Below are 23,052 nucleotides of genomic sequence, written 5' to 3' on the forward strand. Positions count from 1 at the left end.
AATACCAAAAAAATATTAAAAAAAGTTTCATCTTCATTTTTAACAAAACAGGGAGAGAGTCAGAACTCTCTCAACACCCTCTCCCCAGGAACCGACCAAAGGCTCCGGCGCACCTCCGCCGTAGCTCCGCCACAGACGGCGGCCGGAGGTGCAAAACGAAACCTTTCTTAGCCCCGCTTGAAGCCCACTCCCTTTAGAACTCGGATACAAAGTCGAATCCTTTAAAAAATGAGTCAAAACCGAAAAGAAGAGAAGGAATCCGTTCGCCTTCCCTCCTCTCCGGTGCGGCGCAGGTAAGGCTTCATCTCGTCCTTTTTGTTTTCTATTTGATATACAAAATAAAGAAAATAAATAAAAAAGGAAATGCGAATCTGATGGAAATAACAACCTGGAATCTGTTTGTTTGCTTTTATTTCTTTCTGCTAATGCGTTTCTTTTGTTCTTTTTTTACAAAAAATCCCAAGACCCTAGTTTACATGCTTGTTTCGGCTTTTATAGCCTTATTTTTGCTCTCTGTTCTTTGTTGTTTTGTGTTTGCAGGGTATGGCCGGTGCTGGTGGTGGGGGTGTCAGACGGTATGGGCGTCGTGGTGGCCAAGGCTGAGGCGTGCGAGTGGCGACCGGTCAGAGGCGTGCATGCGTGAGGGGGGCAGACGAGGCTGAGCGGCGCGCCCTAGGCATGCTGCGCCTAGGGTTTTCTGCTGCAAACATTTGTTTGTTTTTTTTTTATTTGGGCTAGGGTTTCTGCTATTGGGCTAGGTAGTGGGTTGAATTTTGGGTTTGTTATTTTGTAATTGGACTGTTGTTTATTGTTTTAATATTCGGGCCTGGGCATAAAATTGGGCCTTACAATGGCTTTCAAATTAAGTTCCGAATTAGTGGATGCTGCCAAAGGGAGTGGCGATGCCATACGCAAAAAGGAAGAGACTCATAGAATGGCAGAGGCAAATAGAGCTTTTGCACATTTTCGTTAATCCATGAACAGGATCGATATAGACACATAGATTCATGGATCTATACATCTCGATCGGAAAAGAATCAATAGAAAAAGAAAGAATCGGAATTGATCGATATATTTTTCGAAACAAACGAAAAGGAAACGAAAGCTGAAACATAAATCATGGATCAACTAAGCCCTCTCGGGGACTTGCTTAAGAATAAGAAAGAGGAATCTCATGTAAATACCATGGAATAAGGTTTGATCCTATTCATGGGGATTCCGTAAATATTCCCATTCCAAAACTAGAAAGTTCGAAACAATTGGGATTTTTTTTGGAGATTGGATGCAGTTACTAATTCATGATCTGGCATGTACAGAATGAAAACTTTATTCTCGATTCTACGAGAATTTTTATGAAAGCCTTTCATTTGCTTCTCTTCGATGGAAGTTTTATTTTCCCAGAGTGTAGACTTAGTATTCTTTTAAAGTTGATCCTCTATTCATTGTCCTTGGAGGTATTTATAGGCAAGGGTCTCGTGTAAAATGGTGTTAATGTGTTGGACTCACCATCTATCCATCATTATGAAGCACGTGGAGGATGTCTTCAATAGGATAATGATATTTGAACAGGACAAATCTTGTCATTCATTTTGACTCGATGGGATAAAGTAGTTGAGCACACGTGATGTTTGGTCACCAACAACTTCATATTCTCAATGAAGATTAGGTCATTCGTTGTCCGGATTAGCTCGTAGGTACCCTCTCGACTTACTGATGGCAGCCTTACTGTTCTGATTTGCCATGTGTCTTAACATGGATAGGGGTATAACAGTGTTCGAATAATTATTATTTGAACCAAATTAGTACAAATTACAATTGAATTGAAAAATCAAAATATATCTAAACTAAAAATTAAGACAAATCTAGACATGACTTGCACATAGTAAAACTTAAACCCATAATAAATCTTTTGTAGTTCTTAAGATGCTATATGAAAAGTGAATGTGCTTGTTGAAAATAACTAATAGTAATTTTTTACTTGTCGCCAATTAAATTTTAGTTTAGTTTATTTTAGTTGAGATTGTTACTATTATAACAATTAGAAGGACATGGATTCAAGTGCACTTAAATGTGTCTTTTTTTCCAATTAAAGGGTGGAGAGAGGTTATAAGTATAAGTAAATTTTGTATAATTTTTTTTCTTGTTTTTAAAAAAATAAAAACAAAATTTTATTAATTTAATTTCAAAAATATTTTTTTTATATTATCTTCCATTGAATTAGTGTAACTTACAATAATTTAATATTACCCACACCAGCAATCCTCTAAAAATTGAATCATGTTATACATTTATGCAGCTTGTTTTAGGGTCCAATTGCTCAACTATGGTGCATCCTTGCTATTTTGTGGTCAATTAGTTGAAAATTATTTGAGAAAATTTTGGTGCATTTTCCATGAAAAAGAATACCAAACATAATATAGCATAATTTTAATTTTGTAGAACAGGCATTGTTTGAAATTGGAGCATGGTAAGCGCTTCTAGAAATACATAATATATATAGATATATATATAAAAGATGTTTGGTATTTGAAATATAGCTTATTTTTTACTTAAATTTAAGCTTAAATTTAGTTCTAGTAATTTGATTTGACATACCTACGTTTTAAAAAAACATATAATTTTTAAAATTTTTTAATTCGTCTGATTTTTATTTTTTGTTTTGTCTAGTGACGGTGTCAGCTTTCGAGTTGGTTATCTCTCGTCTTCTCCTTTCTCATCAACCCTTTCTTTCTTCTCATTCACTACACATGTTTGCTCTCTTTTCAGTTTGCAAATACCTGTGATAGACAGATGACGGTACCTGTCGTTCGCTAAAACTTCATCGGCCACTAGTAGTTTTTCTAGAAAAGTGAGTAGCTCTCCGTCAACTTCTAAATTTGTTTATGTTTTGAGAGTATTTCGGAATAATAAATGATTTCACGAGTCGATTTAGACACGTGTTGTCTTAAGTTTTATTTTTTTTTGTTTGCTTTTCCATTGTTTAATAAGTCTCCAGTTTAGAATTTTTTGTTTGCTCTTGTAGCATGTTTTTTTGGTATTGCTTATGCATGTAATCTTAATTTTACAAGTGATTTTAGGGATGCTTTTGTTGTCATCCTCTCTAGTTTGGTGAATACTCGATTCTTTTGTCGATTTTTGCTCGTCACTTTGGACTATTCGAGGTTGATTTCCTTATTGTATTAAGTGTTTGCAATCAATTCAGATATGTCATACTTGAATTATGACAAAGCCAATTGTCAACATGTCATAATATACTATTAATGTAGCTTGTCCTTCACCATCCATGACAAAATATTTATTATTTTTTCTTAAATTATATGATTTCATTCATCGAACGAATTAATGAATTTACCTATATATAGTACATGCCTAATCACCCTATATTATGTTACTAACCTATTGTTGATCAGTTTTTGAAGTCATGGTAAGACCACGTCACCCAACTAATGATAATTTATTAAAAATAAATTTATTTTTTAAATATATACAAACTATGGAACACATTTAAATATAATTAATATATATTTAATAAAAATGTAAACATTGCAACCAAACCTTGAGGTTAAACAAATCCATTCCAGGCAAAAAATTGTTTAAATAATTTGCATAATTATGAATTAACGAAAAAATTAAGGGGGTAAAAGCATAAATAAAGCAAAGTATGATCGAGTCCCTAAACTAAAGCATTAAGTTTTTCCCTTTTTTTCCATTAACTAAAGCATTAGTTAGAAGAAAAGACAAAAAGTAGCGTGACATGGGCACCAGCTGGCTCGCCTTTCACAAATAAAATAAAATACAATTTAAAATAGGTGAGTTTCATAAAATTTAAAATTTCAACATCGTCCCTCACAAGAAATTTTTTCACAAAGTCAATATCTTGTGGTAGAAAAATTAAATATATAAAATAAAAAAATAAAATTGGGAAGAAATTTTAAATTAGATTCAATTTGATTTGATTTCGAAAAATATGATTACTAGATATAAGATAGCTTTAGATAAAAAAATATTGTACACATTTTTACGGATTTAATCTCACTATGATCTCGAGTTTGAAAATAGATAGTTTTTTTTTTAAAAACAAAGGATTAGTAAAGGACTAATTTATCAAAAATACATTGTATAGGGACTTTTTATAAAATTTAACCTAAAAAAAGTAAATACAGGTAAACAAGGCTCTAAAGCAAATGATAATTTTGTGGAGGGGTGAAAATATCTTATAGGTCCTTTTATAGGAATCAAAATTATTAATTCGATTAATTTAGTGACTATATTATTAAAAATTTAAATAAGATTAAATTTTACTAGAATTAATATTTTTTATCAAAATTTATCATTTACTATTTAGTGCAGTTAATATTTTTGAAACTTTATAATTTTATAAATGAAATATTTTGTTTAGAATTAAAATTACAGTTGAAAAAATTGTTTTTTTGGGTATTTTTTAATAATAAGTATTAATTCTATTAAAAATTAACTTAAATCAATTTTTTTAATAATATAAAAATTAAATTAATCTATTTAATAATAAAAAAATTAATTTTACCTGTACACTACAATAAACTACCTGACAAGTATTTTCACTTTTATGTATATGTTAGTCCATAATAACGATTATAAGTTGAATTTGGATGTGCAAAGATATCAACAAAAAGATACATATATCGAGAGAGAGAAATCTAGCTATAGACCGTTTAATTAAGATAGTATCTAACAGAAAAAAAGTCGGTGTGCCAATGTTTACTGAAACTCATACAAAACTTTTAGCAATTTTTCATTACCTTCACTTTTAACATAATTAGTATTGATAAATGGGAATGTTTTATCATTTTTGGTTGAAAAAAAATTACATTATTTTGAAAAATAGAAGATTAGTGAATGGACTAAGTTGGCCAAAAATACTGAGTGTAGGGATCAGTTGTAAAATTTAACCTGAAAAGTAAAAATACAAAATAAAGAAGAAGAAAAAAATGAAAGAATAGAAAATGGGTGTTTAATGATGGATAGGATAGATATTGCAGCAGCTGAAGAACAGAAGCCGGAGAGCTTCCATGGTGAAAGATGAGAGAGACAGCAGAGGGGATTGAAAGAGATGGCCATGAAAGCAAAAAAAAAGGGGGGGTTTAAGGGAGGTTTTTTTTTTTTAGGTCCACCAACTGGTAGTTAAGAGATAGAACTCCTTAACCAAACATATCTTCAACAACACCCAAAGAAGATGAAGATGAAGAACGAAGAGTAAGAATTTCAAACAAAAAAAGAAGGAAACTGGGTTTTAAAGCAAGAGCCTTTGGAAACTAAAAAGTTATATTTTTCCTCCCTTGTTTTTTATTTCTCAAAAAAAGAGATAAACAGTTACAGGGTGAAAGGTATCATTAATGGTATATAGGACCATAGGGTTCCAAGATTATGAGTGAAATCTCTCACGTGGGGTTTGAAATGGAAATGATGGATGGAGAATATATATGATTAGTAAAAAAAAGAAAGATGAGCCAAAAAAAAGTGATGTAATTCATTCATTGCCATTTCCTTTACCTCTTTCTCTCCCCTCCCCCTCCCTTTAGTCTGAATATTGCTATCGTTATCCTTTTATTTGGAGCAACACACAGCTAAGGTTTTTTTTCTTTTATTTAGAATTTTCATGTGCAAAATTTTCGATGAAAAAGTGAAGTGTTGGGTTGTTCTGTGTTCTTGGGATCACAAAGTGTTTGGTTTTTTTTAAGGATTTTGCTCAGCAGATTGGGTGGTGTCTTTGAGAAATCCTGTTCCCTATAACTTCAGCAACTGTTACCGGTTTCCAGGTATTTTTCCCCCTATGTTCCTCTCTTCACTTTCTTTCCCTTTTGTGAAGGTTTTTTTTTTGTTGGGATTTGCAGGTTTTGGGGTTTATCTCAGTTCTTTGTTGTCTTCTTTGTTTCTCAGTTCATCTACTTTGTTTCTCGTATCCTGTTTTATCATGTTTCCCCTGGTTTGAGTTTTGTTTTTATGTTCCTGGATTCCTGTTTTTAGTTCCCGTGTATTTTTCATATATTCTTCTTTATACTTTTGTTTAAACTTCAAAGTTTTCAGTGTTGGTTATGATAGTAGTCCTTTCATTTGCCTATTTCAGTTCGATTTCATGACTATGTAATTTGACTTGAACCGGAGCGAGGAACGTTTCGAGATTGAGAGAAATATGGCTAGTTATTACACGGGTTCTGATAATCAAAGAGATACTGCACCGATGATCTATTTAAGGGAATCGATGCCTGGTTCGTTTCTAGAGGGACCGGTTCTTCCTGGTAATACGATGTTGTATATGAGTTCAGGGTCATTCTCAGATGCATTTGCTGGGAATTCTCAGCAGCAAAACAACTGTGTTGAGATTCCGACCGTGGAAGCTGCAACTTCGCAGCAGCAACAAATCTTGTCGAACCTCGATTGCTCGAGAGAGCAGGATTTCAGTGGTTGGAGGGATGGTAGAAATGAAATGCCAGCTATGCATCTAATGGGCAGTACTTCTGGCATCGGTCATGATGGCCAAAACTTGCAAGGTCAAGGATTATCTTTAAGCCTTGGTACCCAAATCCCTTATCGAAACCCCAGTTCGGGTTTTCCTAGTGGTAATCAAGAGTCAAACAAAGGGGAATTATCCGCATTTGGAATGTCAAGTATGGTAAGAACTATTCCTAATTCCAAGTATCTCAAGGCAGCACAACAACTGCTTGATGAAGTTGTTAATGTTCAAAAGGCTCTAAAGCAGCCCGATGGAGAGAAAAACCGGAACTCGCTAGAAAATCGGGTGAAGAGTTCCAAGGAAGATGATGGGGGTTCAAAGAATGTGCCTGCAAACCAGCAAGAATCCTCCATCAACTCTCCAAAAGAGCTTTCACATGCTGAAAGACAAGAATTACAAAGCAAGTTAACGAAGTTGTTGTCGATGTTGGATGAGGTAAGATTCAAATAACTGTAATCACATTTTCCCGTAAGCTTTCTGGAGAAACTCTTGCAGCTGGAGTCCTAGTTGAATCTTTTTCGTTATGGTTTCGGACAGAAGCTTCGTTTGAGTTGTTTGATTTGTTTGTGTTACTTTGTTCTTTTTCCGGACAGAAGCTTTGGGTTGGGCCTATTCTCTTGGTTTTGTGTTTACTGTTTTATTGTGTTTGTTTTTTCTGATTGTGTTTGATGTTGAATGGTTATTATTTCAGGTTGATCGAAGGTATAAACAGTATTATCATCAGATGCAGATTGTGGTATCCTCGTTTGATGCGCTAGCAGGGTGTGGAGCTTCTAAGCCTTACACTGCACTTGCACTACAGACTATATCTCGCCACTTCCGGTGTTTGCGAGATGCCATTAATGGTCAAGTTCAGGCAACACGTACAAGTCTAGGGGAACTGGATGCTTCGGAAAACAGTAAAGAATTAAGAATTACTCGACTGCGTTATGTGGATCAGCAGCTAAGGCAACAGAGAGCTCTTCAGCAGTTTGGTATGATGCAACAACATGCATGGAGGCCTCAGAGAGGGCTGCCCGAAAGCTCTGTTTCAATACTTCGTGCTTGGCTATTTGAGCATTTTCTTCATCCGTAAGTTCAACAAAACACTTCCCTCATTGATTTCTCAACGTTGTACTTACTGCTATCTCAATTGTCTTCCAGCTACCCGAAGGATTCTGATAAGATCATGCTAGCAAGACAGACAGGCTTAACTAGAAGTCAGGTAATTAAAGCAGACGCAATTAGCAGTGGTTTCTAGAATTCGATTATAACAAATTGTTTGGTGCGAGGAGTGTTCATTCGAAACTATCTGCTACATGATGGCTTCATTTCCATAGGTTTCATCACTGATGCTTTGATGATATATTTTCCATATGACCAGGTTTCTAATTGGTTTATAAATGCTCGGGTGCGTCTTTGGAAGCCCATGGTGGAAGAGATGTACAAGGAAGAATTTGCTGATGCAGAAATGGACTCTAATTCTTCATCTGATAATGCGGTCAAAGCAGCAACAAAAGGCGATACAATGACCTCTGAGGACAGAGGTGAAGATTTGCAACAAAGTGGGAGTTCATCAGCGACAGAAAGATGTAGCAACGGACAGTTGATGGATTCCAAATCCGAGAATGTTCACGATGCAGATATCTCAGGGTCAACTATTGGAGCCGGATTCCTGAATGCCTCGTGTGGAGAAGCCAAAACCGAATATGTGTTACAGAAGCTAAGGGAGGAGCAGAGGCTTACTATGGATGACTCTAATATCTTCCCTGACGCAAGTGTTCATCTGGATGGTGGTAGTCACCGGTTTATGGGTGCTTCCGGTTACAATGTGTCGGAATTGGGGAGGTTTGGAAGCGGTGTATCTCTCACTTTAGGATTGCAGCATTACGAGGATGGTAGCATATCTATGTCGGGTGGAAGCCATCATCAAAATTTTGTTGCAATGAGAGGGGATGATATGTACAATCATATACCAACTGAAACCGGGGATTTCGAATGCATGAATCCTAGTAACCGGCAGCACAGGTTGAGTTCCTCTAAGTTGTTGCATGATTTTGTAGCATGATACGTGCTTGAACATGAAGCACAATAGCCAGACGTTCTCACCTCCCTCTCCAACATGGAAAACTATAAAAACACAGTTGTAATATATGAAGAAATTGATTGGCCATTCTGCATATTTGTAAAAATTACATAAAATTTTTCTTCATATGTTGAAAGAGAAAATATGTACAATTAGTATAGCTTTAAGGAAAAAAAAAGAAATAAAAGGTTGAAATTGGATTGTTGTAGGCGCATTGGACACAATGATTTTCAGTTTTGCAGTCTGCATTCTTGGTGGTCCACCACATATATTATCATGACATGTGGCATGATTACATTTTGACATGTGGCAAAAAATAAAAAATATCACGTCTAAATGTGAGGTAGTCATGTATTACTATATTAATAGTCATTAGTTTTACATTAACGTATTTTAATAGTGTTAGTCAAGCAACTAAAAATAATATCAAGTTAGATTTACAATTTTTAAATTTTGATATCAATTAAGTCCAAAAAAAAAAAAATTTAAACGGAAGTTGTTAAGTTTAGATACTTCTATATATATTAACCCTTAATTTCACTGCACATGACAAAAGTCCAAACTTAGCAATTTCACATTAGTAAATTCGGAATTAAAATTACAATTAAATCAAATTGGTTGATTGGATGAATTAATTTAAATATTTTTTAATAATTTATTTAAGAATAAAGGTTGAACCAAGAACTATTTAATTTGATGAACCACTGGCTAAAACATCAAAATCTCCCAAATTTGATTAAAGGAATAAAAGTTTAAGTCTTTTCGGAAATAAATCAAACACTAAGCGTACATACGAATTGGAAGTGGCAGCTGTTCCGTAGAAGATGAAAGGAAAGCCTCGAAAACAAAGAGCCACCTTTCTCAAAGTATCTATTCCATATGGAAGCGCTAATAGCAACATATGGAGACGACAACTCATTGAACTCCGACTTCAACCACTCTCCTCGGCTATCTCTTCCCGCCAATTCCAACCCCCAAACAGAGGAGATGCTGTCGTCTCCTCTCCCTCTCCCTCTGCCTCCTGTTTCTCTCCTACACCCTCCCAATTTCCTTAGTAATTCAAACTACAACAAATTTTCCTTAACTTTCTTTTACTAAAATATTTTACTCTTTTTGCTCATCAACTATTCTTTTTCTTGATAATGAAAAAAAATGATATTTGACTTACTTACAAACTGGTCAACCCAGTAGAGTGAGAAGCTTCCCTCAGGTCGAAGGCAACTATGCTTTGCACGTTTACATTTCAGGTACTTTTTTTGAATGGCCACAATTTTTTATCAATCGATAATATTGAATTGAATGAATTGCCTTTTTTTTTATTTACTCTACTAATTATTTCAGTTTTATACCGTCTATATCAAAGAAAGAGATGGGTTAATTTTTGAAGAGAGTTTCATCCGTGGTTCCCAATTTCCATGTTGTGGATATTGATGTTCCATTGAATACACTGTCTAAAGAAGAACATAAACTTGGACAAGTGGCATTGGGAAGGGAATTCCATATAAGTTTAGGAAGGACAGTTCCTATTAGAGTTCACCAGATTTACTCTATTGTAACAATGCTTCGCCAAAAACTTCAATTTCAAAAGCAGTTTGATGTTATTCTTTACTATTATTAGGCTTAGTTCTATTGTTAAATAAATAATCTTCGGGTTTTCTTCCTTATGATTCAAGGATATGTTTTGATCTTTGTTCTTATTGCAAGTAGGTATTGGATTGATTTTAACAAATGGGAGGTTTTTATCAATGATGATCGAACGCGCACCTTTCTTTCACTCGAAGTCGTTACGGGAGAATTACCCGAGGTAACTGTGCTGGAGTTTTCCTTTTTTCTTTTACTGAAATTGAAATTCTTTTGCATATTAAGCTTGCTTTCATTGTTTATATATATGGACATCTCAAGTGAAAAAGAAAAGCTAAAGAAAGAGGATGATATACGATAACTTGATTGCCATATAAATCATCAAACTTTAAACATGCCATATAAATCAAAAAGGAAATTTACAAAAGCTACCGGAGATAATCTGGATAGTGTGATCCTCTGTGTTGATCCGATCCCCCGTATAGTTCCATGTCAATCTACAAGAGACATTGAATACACTCAAGTAAGCTTATAGAAGCTTAGTAAGTTCATAGGCATAAAACATAAATCTTACCAAATATTTATACACTTATACAATATATACAATTATTAAGTTCACCTGTCAACCACAGTCATTGGTGAGTTCCCTTGTATAAACTCACTACCACTTATCCATTTCCTTTAATTCTTTTGGGCCCATTTGTCACTTATCATTCTTTAACCAAATTAGGCAGAAAATTAAGTACTTCACTTCCACTTTACCATAGTATAACTATGGTCTTGCGTATGATCACTTAACACTTTTTGAAGTCATGGTCCTGCCACGGTCTTACACTGATCACATTTATCACTTGTCACTTGTCACTGATCAGATAAGAGATAAGTGTAGCTAAAGCTATTTCTTATCACTTGTCACTAATCAGAAGCACTCAAATCCGACGTTCCGCTCAATTTGATCATTTATTTGATTTTTGAGTTATTATTTTATTCTCTATTCATCAATAAATATATCTCATCATACATTATATAATTCATGAAATTAACATATAATCATTAAATTTCAACCATATGAACTTACCTGGGTCAATTTGTAAAATTTGTGAAAGTTCAGGGACTAATCAGCTACTTTTTCTTTTCCTTGACTTGCTTCGGGTTCTCAATCTATCATTTTAAAACCATTCACTTATCAGTATTGACTTCATCATCACTCTATTTCACATTCTTAATGCTTATAACCCGCTTGTAAGTAATATTATCTATAATTTCATTATTTACTTATGTATATTCCAATGCTGTCCATCTGTGTCATAGTCACTAAATTATATTTTATCTTAAGCTACAGAACTCCAAATTAGGATCCACAAATTTTTCCTGAAACTAGACTCACATATATTATTATCATAAAATTTTCAGAATTTTTGGTTTAGTCAATAAGTACAGTTTATTCTTTAAATTCACCCCTGTTCTGCTGTTTGACAATTCCGACCATTCTTCACTAAAAATTAATTATCTCCTCGTACGGAATTCGGATGATGTCCATGTTTCTTTCTATTGAAAATAGACTCATTAAGGATTTTAAAAATATAAATTTAAGCCCCTAATTATTTTTATCCAATTTTTTATGATTTTCCAAATTCAGAATAGGGGAACCCGAAATCATTCTGACATTGTCTGACAAAATCTATTGTATCTCATGATTTACAATTCCGTTGCTTACACCATTTCTTCTATAAGAAACTAGACTCAATAATATTTAATTTCATATTTTATTAATTCTATAATTCGATTTATACAATTTTTGGTGATTTTTCAAAGTTAGACTACTGCTGCTGTCCAAAACTGTTTTAGTGCAAATGTTGATTTCGATTTTTGCCCCAAATTTCACAGTTCATACAATTCAGTCCTTGCTCAATTAACCCCTAAATGAAGCTAATTTTTCCCAATAAATGCTTTACCTAGGAATTATAAGTTATTTCAAAATTATTTAAATTCATAATTTCTACATAAAACCCTAACTTCAAACCCTTTCACTATTAGGTCCCAAACATTCACTTTCTATTCAATTCTTTCAATAAAATCAGCATATAAACAATTTAAAGCTCTAATTCCATGCTAAATCATCATATAATTCCAGCACATATTCATAGCAACTTTCAATTTCTTTCATAGAATCAAAAACTAATAAATTCAACAAGTGGACCTAGTTGTAAAAGTCACAAAAACACAAAATTTCAAGAAATAATCAAGAATTGAACTTACTTGTAGTAAAAATATGAAAAACCCAGCTTAAGGAAACCCTTATATGGTGTTTTTTTCTGATGAGAATGCAGAAAAATAAAGAGAAATCTAGATAATTTCACTTTAGTCCTAGCTTTATTAAGTAAATTTTGCAATATTCCAATTTTACCCTTAATTCTCCTTATTTTCTTGCTGATTTCATGCCTTTGCCGTCCAGCCCAAATAGACATTGGGTCTATTTTCCTTTTAAACCCTCTTTCTTTCTTTTTTTATTTAAGCTATTTAATCATTTTTCAAAATTTTACATTTGTTACAATTTAGTCCTTTCTATTCAATTAACTATCGGAACTTTGAAATTTCTTGACGAACTTTAATACTAACTTATTAACACTCCATAAATATTTATAAAATATTTATAGCTCGGTTTAAAATTTTCAAAGTCTCGATACCTCGTGTTTTTATTATAATTATTTTAATATTTATTTCTAGTCCACCATTCGCTACTTCAAAAATTTTCCTAACTTCATATCTAACTTATATTCACTAAATTAATAATATTTTCTACTCATTTTTCGAATTTAGTGATATCGAATCACAGTTCCGACACCATTGAAAATTTAGGCTATTACAGTATTTGTACAAGTAAAGTTGGTGGCATTGAGTGTAAAATTGGTAATAGAACACATATAATATGTAAATCTCCCAATCAATGATAGAATCTCTTCAAACTCTCAAGATGCAGCCATATTAGTTTCTTTATGTTACTTTATCTGTTATTTATGAAAGTCAGGATATAGGATTTGCTATTAATTCCTTTATTATATTTGGTATATATAGGTCTTAGAATGCCCGAAAACTTAAAACTTGCATTTTTTTTTTGCATGTCCAGAATGCGATTCGCGAAATCCATACAGTTTGGCACATGGATGTGTGGCAGCCTGTGTGGCTCACACAGCTGTGTGCCCAGCCCATGTGGGAGGGTCTAGCCCATGTGGCTCCTGAAACTTTTTCTGATTTTCACTCTTTTTTTGCTCATTTTGCTCCAAAATACTCTCCTAAGTATATAAACATAAATTTAAAAGATTAGAAGCATAAAATTCACCATTTTACATCAAATAATCATTTAAAAACGCATTGAGAATGGGGTTAAAACATGTTACTTTTATCACTTATCACCTAACCTTACTGCATTTATAGAAGTAAAAAATTTCTTTAGATAACCCTAAACTAGGAATAAAAGCCGCATATAATCTCTTTTTATTGTCATAATTTAAAGGGTAAATTACACTAACAGTTACTCAACTTTGATGCAACTGACAAAGCTGTTATTTTGGTTTCAATTCAATTACTCGACTTTCGAAAAATAACAAATCAGTCCAACTAACTATTTACCGTTACAAACATAATGGAAAAGTGACCTGGCATTTAACAATATGCTTGTTGTCATTTAACCGACCAGTTGGAGGGCCTTTACTTTTCTCCTTTTTCGTGTCATTCAGTTGAAATTTCATTTAACTTCCTGTCAGCATATGATGGCAGTGAAAGTATTCAGAATCAAGTTAGTTGAATGACACAAATTCATCCTTGCATAAAAGCCAGATCACTTTTCTGTTTGAAACTTTGAACATCATGCTTCTACTATTAGAAGTTTTGTGCTAAACTTGCTTTTATGTGTCTTTTAATGAATCCTATAGTCTGGTCATGTTTGGTTGTATTTTTCCCATGCTTATTTATATCTGGCATTCTTTTTGGGAACTTGTTGAAAAATCATGAAGTACTTACATTTGAGTTTCAATTTGTGGCAAAGGGTTTTGAGTTGTGAGGTATATTTGAATCGATTGTCAATAGAGGAAAAAAGGTGAAGAAGGAAGAACTGCATATCAAAGCGAAGGTAAAGGATATGGAGCCAAACCATGAGAATGAAGAGAAGGTTGAAGTTGAACTTGAATTTATGACCAAATCAGTGGAGAAGGAAAAGTCGAAGCATAAGGAGGATAAGGGGGAGAAACATAAAGAGAATGTAACGGCCTAATTTTCAGTGGTGTCGGAAATGGTGATTTGAGATCACTAAATTCGACAAATAAGATTGAACAAGATAGTAATTTAATATTTACGAGTCAAGTAAGAATTTAGAAGAATTTGTGAAATGGTGAAATTAGTGAATTAAAAGAATTTATTAGGTCAAACGGGTCAAAAATAAGGTATCGAGACCTCAAAGATGAAAATCGAGCTATAAATATTTTTATAAATATTTATGGAGTGTCATTGAGTTAGTATTAAAGTTTCGTTAGAAAATTTTAACGTTTGGATGGCTAATTAATTAAAAAGGACTAAATTGAAAATAGCGCAAAATTTGTTAAATTGTGAGTAAATAGCTTAAGTATTTAAAAAGATGGATTTAAAGAGCAATTAGACCCAAAGGTTAATGGCTGGACGGTTTGGGTATGAAATAAGCAAGAAAACAATGTGAACAAGGGGCAAAATTGGAAATAGCATAAAAGTTAATAGTTAAATAATGATGTAATTGAAAAATCTAGACATTTCTTCATATTTTCTCAGCAAAAACGCCATAGAAGGTCTGGAGAAAGCTGGTTTTTCATATTTTTACATCATGTGAGTTTAATTCTTACTTTTCTTGATAATTTTTATGTTTTTATGACTTTTACAATTAGGTCCACTTGTAGAATTCATTAGTTTTTGATTTTATGGGTGAAATTGGAAGTTACCCTGGATGGATAAGGAAATTTTATGATGAATTATTATGAAATTTAAGTTCTAATTTCATATTAAGGTGGTTTTATTAAGTGATTTTGATAGGAAATGATATTTAGGACCTAATTTGAAAAAGTTTTGAATTGAAGGTTTCTGTTGAAATTAAGAATATAAAAGGTTTTTAAATAGTTTATAATGATAAAATAAAGTGTTAATTGAGAAAAATTAGTTCAATTGATGGGTGAATTGAGCAGGGACCAAATTGTGAAAACTGTAAATTTTGGGGTAAAAGTGCAATTTCGAAATTTGAACAGCATAAATTGTGAAGTGAAAGAGAATTGAAATGGATGCTAATGAAGGAATGATTTTATAATTATAGATCAATAAAACGAACTGAATCGTGGAAAGGAGAAAATTCAAGAATAGTCCCTGAATTTCTACGACTTTTGCAAATTAGTCTAGGTAAGTTCATATGGCAAAGTTCAATGTTTTGATATGAAAATATTATGATTGTTAAAGTATTTTATTGTTGATGAATACTATCAATTTGCATTAACTAATGAATAATGTGTAACTAAAAGTACAAATTAGTAGGAACAATGGATTTGAGTGCTTCTATTCTGTGACCCTGATGAGTTGACGAAAAATATGTGATAAGTGTGCCCGTTTAAGACCATAGCTGGACTATAGCATCGGTGCAATGTGATAATGTGACTCCGTATAAGACCATAGCTGGGCTATGGCATCGGTATAATGTGATAATGTGATTCCGTATAAGACCATGTCTGGGATATGGCTTCGGTATGATATGTGAACCGTGTAAGACCATGGCAAGGCTATGGCTTCGGTGTGTGATGCGTAACAATGTGAAAGTCCATAGTTTACTATGGCAATGTGATAATGAAGCACTCAATTCCCTTATTGTTCCCTAATTTGACAATGAAGTAAATGAGAAATGGGCCTAAGGGAGTTAAATTGTGAGTAGCCATATGGAAATTATTCCAATGAGTTATTAATGAAATTGTGATTTGGAGGATGAAATAGTTAAACTAATAGATATATGATTGTGTATGATATTTGATATGATTTGTGTTTATATGCCTATGAGCTTACTAAGCTTCAATAAGCTTACTTGTGTGTGTTTAATATTTTTATGTAGATTGACTTGAAGTTAAGTGGGTAGATCGGATCAACACAACAGGGCACACTATTCAGATCAATTCTGGTAGTTTTTGTTTTATGTTTAAAGATTTATATGGCATGTATAGAGTTTGAATGAATTGAAGTAAAGATGTTATGAACTAGTTAACAATATTTGTACTAAAACAGTTTTTGGTAAGTAGCAGTAGTTTGACTTTGAAAATTCACCATAAATTGTGGAAATTGAGTTAAGGGCTGGAAAAAAAATGAGATTAAAGCCTAATGAGTCTAGTTTCATATAGAGGAAACGGTGCATGTAATTGGATTTTATGTTATGAGATATTTAAATTGTGGTGAGACAGAGTCTGAATGACTTCGAGTTCCCCTATTCTAATTTTAAAAAAATCATTAAAAATTGCACAAAAATAATTATGAGTCATACTGTATATGTATGGATTCCTCATTGGGTCTATTTTTAAGAGAAACAAACGGCATGGTTATTTGAATTTTGTACAGAGAGAAATTTGGTTCGTAGTGCACAGGGGTCAAAGTAGCCAAACCCTGAAACAGGGGAGGATTTAACTAATAAACTGTACTAATTGGACCAACCAAAAATTATAAAAAAAATTGGTAAGTAGATATATGAGTATAAATTCGGGGAAAATTTACGGATTTGGGTTTCGAGTTTTATAACTCGAGATATGAATTATTTAGCAACTATGACGCAGTTGGGCAGCTTGTCTGAAAAGTATGATATAAATTATCTAAATTTGGTTAAGTGCTCAAATAAGTTTAGTAGTGCCTTGTGCTCGACTCCGACAACGATCTCGGGTAAGGGGCGTTACAGAGAAGGATAAAAAAAACACGAGGATAGTGAAATTGAAGAAATGAATAATAAAGAGGAGAAAAAAAAAGAGAAAAAGGAGAAAATGTACAAAGATAAAGAAGGTGATGAGAACATAAAAAGAAGAAGAAGAAAAAAGGACAATATGACAAAGATGAAGAAAAAAGGAAACCACAATGATAAAGAGGTGGTAAAAGAAGATGAAGAGAAAGAAAGAAGAAAAAGAAAAAGAAAGATAAAAAGAAAGATAATGAGAATAAGAAAGTAAAGACCCAATTGATCCTTCCTCTTTTTACCTTAAATCAATCAATCAATCAATCAATCAATCCATCTTTTCTTTTCTTTTCTTTAAACTCGTCTAAACCTTAGATCATTTGGCTCATCATTCAATGTGACAAGTTAACTAGCCATACCAACTATCCTATTAGGCTTATAACAAAAAACGTTAATGAGTGACTGATTTGTCACTTTTCGATAATGTTAGTGACTGATTTGTTACTTTTCGAAAGTTGAGTGTTTGAATTGAAATTCAAGCGTGACTATTGGTGTTATTTACCCTTATTTAAACTCCTGACATGGGTGAAAATAAAGGGTAGACCATGGTTTGGCCTTTAAAAATAGTAAATTTATTATTTAACCCTTAAAATTTTATAAAATTACATATTAATCTCCCAAAATTTTATAATTTATTTTTCAATCCTAAACCATTTTTTTAAAAAATTTAGCTTATTCTTCGATTTGACTTAAGCATCTTTGACTATCTCTAAGAATAAAGTTTAATGCCCTTTATCTTTGTCATGCCTCATAAGCAGTGTAATTTTGTAATTTTTTTTTGGAAGAAACACAAGCAATATAATTAAAAAAATAGAGTCAATGAAACAAGTTGAGAAGTTTGAAAATTAAACTAGAGTCCGTTTGTTTGCCAGGAAAACATTTTACGGAAAATATTTTCTTTATTTTACGGTGTTTGTTTGATGGAAAATCAATTACATTGGGAAAACATTTTTTAAAACACGTGTAAATGAAGGCTCTGTTTGTTTGCTTGTATTTGATTTTCTAGAAAATATTTTCATCATTTTCCAATGTTTGTTTGGCTGAAAAGGTTTTACATATGGAAAATGTTTTCCAAGACACAGGTAAAATGGCTTTGGGTTCAGGAAAAATGTCTTTTGGATTTTTTGCGTCTGTTCGTTCTGTTTGGATTTTGCATCTTTCAACTACTTTTTTCTTTATTTTCTCTAATTGGATGAACGAGAAGGATTACCCACTGTCATTCGCTTGACTGGGGTGAAACTTTCCCCCATTTTGTACATCAGTTCTAATAGGGGAACTGGGAGTGAGGTAGCAGTTCTAATGGGAAACTTTCCCCCAATTTGTGAGTTCTATTTTAGTGAGATCATTAATTTTTTTGATTTCATGCTTTGGTTCCTCTATCTACTTAACATTGGTAATGAAGTTGTAAAATTCAATGGTTGTTTCAAACCTAGAAGATTCTGTTGATAATTCATGTGAGGCATGGACATAAGAACAACACATTTTAGTTTCTTTGCATGATGGATTTGCTTGCATGTGCTATAATTCAATGAGCATGGCATAAGAACCAGCTTATTCTATGATTTATAACATTTAAAATGCTCAAGTTTATGGTGTAAGCCTTTTGACTGTGTTTATGGTGATAACCAATCAAATTAGCTTTATGCCATCAAATTCTGTCATTTGCTATTTATGAGGAGCATGTGTTAGTTATTTGCAACTTTTGGGGCTGAAACATTTTGCATTATGACTATATTAAAGTTGCACAAAGTGGGTTAAAATTTACATACTGAGGCTTTTCATATAAAACAAGTTGCAAATGATTTGATAAAAATATTTACATACAGCTAAATACACACCTTATCATTACTAGAAGTAGAAATTTAAATATTACCATATTGTAATGTCAAATGTTAAACGATCCATAAACAGCGCACCATATGTTTACGGAAGTTGTTTGTATGTTAAGATGATTTGTTGTAATTCAAGAACTCTGCCACTGGTGTTTGCTCAAGTAATTCCCTTAATTCCCCAAACCCTTAGCTTATTCCTTTGTATTTAATCTCCCATATGTGTTTCTCAGGCTGCTACTAGAATTTTAGCTCGCCAACTTGTACGACTGCGTCAACAGATAACTAATTTGCAAGGGAGTCGTGCCCAAATTAGAGGTGTCGCAACTCATACACTGGTTGAGTTTCTACAATAAATCATTGGTTCTTGGGGTGGTTAAAGTTTGCACTCCAGTACCTCATTTCATTTTATGTGTTCACAGGCATTATATGTCAGCACCTCAATTTCTACTGGAATAAAAGGAGCAACTAAGGCAATGGTGGCAATGAACAAGGTAGGTACTTAAAACCTTGCTTTGGTAAATGTTTTACGATGTTTTTTTTATCAACCGTGAAGTCCTTTTGAAACAAAAAATTGTGTGTAGACTAACACATAATGGATATGCCGATTCTCTCTTCATACGGTCTTTAACCTTGAGAACATACCTAGAAAGTGATGCAGTGTAGACTAGCACATAAGGAGTCTTGCGAACATGACGTTAATATGTAATTTTTGTGCCTATAGATAGCTCCATTTCTATTTGCTTTTCTTTTTCTTTTTCTCAATTGGATGCATTTTTATTTGAGTCAATTTGGTATTTATATAAAGTTAATATGTAATTTTTGAGTTTGACTTGGTATTTGAACTATTTTAATTTTATATTTGTGCTTTTCCCAAATATTCATTGTGGTTTAACATCAAATTGAATATTGAAATTGAATTAAGATATTAAATTGGGACAAAAAATGGTACCAAATTAAACATCAATGTAGACTTAGGTATCAAATTAAACATATAAATTTTGATATAAATTTTTTTACTTTTTGATATTGATTAGTCATTTAAATTTTTTTTAGTTTTAAGTACAATTAGAATCACAATTGTAATAATAAATAATATACATTTAAATAACTATTATCATAATTAATCATTACAAAAGATGATCATACTTTAAATATATAAAACATAAATTTATTAATATATATATATAATAAACTCAATTAAATAATGAAAAGATAATAAATTCTTAAATATATATTTGTTTAATTTAAAACAGTTTTTATGAAATTTACCAAACAATAGAAAATATTTTACATAGATTCATCCAAACACTAGAAAAGTAAATCATTTCTAGAAAAGTAAATCATTTTCCAGAAAATATTTTACTCGCAAACAAACGGAGTTGAAATTGGTTTTTAGGGAAAACGTCTTATCGATTTTATTTCTGTAAGACATTTTTCATCTTCCTTCACTCTCACCAAATTCTTTCTTCCTTCTCCTTCTTCATCCAGTTCCCTTATTGAATCTCAATCAATGTAATTTTTTTATGTCTTATTTAATCTGTATTTCATTCACAGTTTGTCGCCTCTCTCACTCAAATCTTCTTCTTCCTTTTTTTTTTGTTGAAGAATCTGTTTAGATTTTGCATTTGTCTGTTGAAGAATCTTCTTCTTCTTCTTCTTTTATGCTTTATTTAATTTGTTTGTTTTTGCGTTTTGCATCACTCTTCGTAAAGTCTTGAATTAATTTATTCCTTAAAAAGTTTATGCTTGCTCTTCTATTACCTTTTCTAATATGATTTGTTTTAATAATAAAGTAGATTATATATTATTTTAATAATATTTTATGGATTTTTGTATATTAAAATTAATATTTTTTGACCCGATCCGAATCTGCCTAATTTTATAGATTTGCCTAAATTCTATGTAAATATTTTTTTTATGGGGATAAACTTTGCATTTAAATTTTAATAGTATAATTGTATCATTTGAAGGAATTTTTAACACAAGAATTTCTTATTACTTATTGTTCTTAATTTAATTTTACTTCAAAGTTATTAATTTTCTTTGCATTTAATTTTATATTAGTAAGTTATATGATTGTACGTGATTTTACGTGTTTAAAATTTATTAATTTTTAAATAACCTATTTTTTTAATTATTATTACATAGTGACAATTTCTCTTAGCTTTTAAATATTATACAAAGTTGGAACTATAAGAAAATAAACTATAATATTAATTTGAAAAAATAATAAAATTAAATAAAAATAGTTTATGATAAATATAAAAGATATTTACATTAAATTAATAAACACATTTAATAATAGTGATTAAAACATAATTGTTGAAAATTGACTTTCTTTAAAAAAAAAACTCAACATTTTCCACATGTACCAAACAAATAACAAATAGAAAAAAAATAACAGTTTTGAGAGTGTTTACTTCACACAGTATAAATAATTTACCTCGTCATCAATTAAAATAATCATCGATCACTTTTTGATGTTATTATTATTCGAATATTATTTAATATTGTCTTTTAAGAACCATTGTGTTAATGCTTCATTCTTTTTTTTAATATATATATAATTCTAATTTATTAATACTAACTATCTCTATTTTAATTGATAAATTTTTTAATGCTATTTGATTGAATATGTCTAATTATTGAGAACTATTTATAAAGCTGAATTTTAATTTTAATTGGTATATAACTTTAATATTAATTAAGTAATAATTAACATGTTTGAAGTTGTTTTTAAGTAAACACGAAAATAAAAATTCAGAAATATTTGAAATAACAGATGAAATATTTGTTCAAATCAAGAACTTGGTTGGTATAAAGAACAAATGGGAGAATTAGAAAAAGTAGGACTTCTAAGAAGATCCGATTCTAGACATAGAAGTGCGAGCTTCTTTGTTAGTAATCATAATGAACAGATAAGAAACAAACTATAAAATGTTAAATGATAATACCTATGATAATATGCTTATAATATACCTAGTAACGATCAGCTTATCAATAAAATACAAGATGCAAAATGGTTTAGCAAATTCGACTGTAAGTCAAGCTACCATCAAATAAAAATGCATTACTGCCTGTATATGTCCAAATCCAATTGGACATTGGGAATGGCTTGTAATGCCATTTGGGCTTAAAAATGCCCCAGCAGTCTACCAGAAGAGAATGGATAATATATTTAAAAGATTGTAGTGATTTCGCTATAGACGATGTATTAGTCTTTAGTAAAACTGCTAAAGAACATAGAGAACATTTAAAGACCATATTCAATATATTCCATCAAGAGGGAATAATAATAAGCAAGAAAAAGATGGGACTAGGAAAAGAATATATAAAATTCCTAGGAGTCATAATAGGAAATGGCAACCACGTATAGCCCAAAAGTACTCGATAGAAGGCCTGAAACTAATACAAGAATTTCTGGGCCTGCTAAACTATGCAAGACCATTTATAAAAGAATTTATCAAAATTAATTGGTCCAGTAACTAATAAAACTAAGAAAAATGGATAGCCAAGACATAAAAGTACGAAGAATCCAAAACTAGAACTACCACTACATACGGACTATCTTATAATAGAAACAGATGGTTCAATAGAAGGATGGGGAGCAGTTTTATACAAAAACGAAAATCAATACGCCCCCAAATTATCAGAAAAACTTTGTAGATACAATTCAGGAAGATTCAAAGAAAAGAGAATAGTTTGAGGAATAGATGCTGAAGTGCTAGCCCTTAGATACGCTTTAGAATCTTTTGAATTATTCGTACTTGGCAAAGATTGTATTAGCATTGTAAAATACTTTGCTAACATGAAAGAAACAAAACAAAAAAAAAGAACTTCACTAAATAGGTGGAACAAACTAGCCACATACTTTATAGAAAGGCATCTAAAGCCAGAAATAGAACATATACCAGGAAAAGATAATAAGCTGGCCGATTTATTATCCCAGAACCCAGAAAATAACTCAAGGTTTCAAGTTTAATTTGCTTAATATTGATTTATGGGATTTTGTTGCAGGTACCATGAAGCCTCGAGCAAGCAATATAAATACCGGGTCCCAAGTGGAGAATACTATAAATCAGAATACTTTGATACA

General features: G+C 31.8%; 1 protein-coding gene, 1 long non-coding RNA gene and 1 pseudogene across 2 annotated transcripts; all 3 read left to right on the forward strand.

The window, feature by feature from the left end:
- The first annotated feature begins 4,978 nt into the window (after nucleotides 1-4,978).
- Nucleotides 4,979-8,763, forward strand: LOC107913547 (BEL1-like homeodomain protein 6). The gene is made up of 5 exons (XM_016842173.2): nucleotides 4,979-5,795; nucleotides 6,104-6,925; nucleotides 7,182-7,561; nucleotides 7,634-7,694; nucleotides 7,854-8,763. Exons 2-5 carry the CDS (start codon nucleotides 6,170-6,172, stop codon nucleotides 8,535-8,537), a joined length of 1,881 nt encoding a protein of 626 aa, XP_016697662.1. The 5' UTR covers nucleotides 4,979-5,795; nucleotides 6,104-6,169; the 3' UTR covers nucleotides 8,538-8,763.
- Nucleotides 8,764-9,355: 592 nt separating this feature from the next.
- Nucleotides 9,356-14,406, forward strand: LOC121212755 (U6 snRNA phosphodiesterase-like; annotated as a pseudogene).
- A 3,795-nt stretch (nucleotides 14,407-18,201) lies between these two features.
- Nucleotides 18,202-19,782, forward strand: LOC121212180 (uncharacterized). Its single transcript, XR_005907375.1, has 3 exons — nucleotides 18,202-18,445; nucleotides 19,187-19,271; nucleotides 19,376-19,782. It is a non-coding gene; the product is annotated as an uncharacterized lncRNA (long non-coding RNA).
- Nucleotides 19,783-23,052: the final 3,270 nt, after the last annotated feature.

This window comes from Gossypium hirsutum, chromosome A13 (assembly GCF_007990345.1).
Source record: "Gossypium hirsutum isolate 1008001.06 chromosome A13, Gossypium_hirsutum_v2.1, whole genome shotgun sequence".
Lineage (NCBI taxonomy): Eukaryota > Viridiplantae > Streptophyta > Magnoliopsida > Malvales > Malvaceae > Gossypium > Gossypium hirsutum.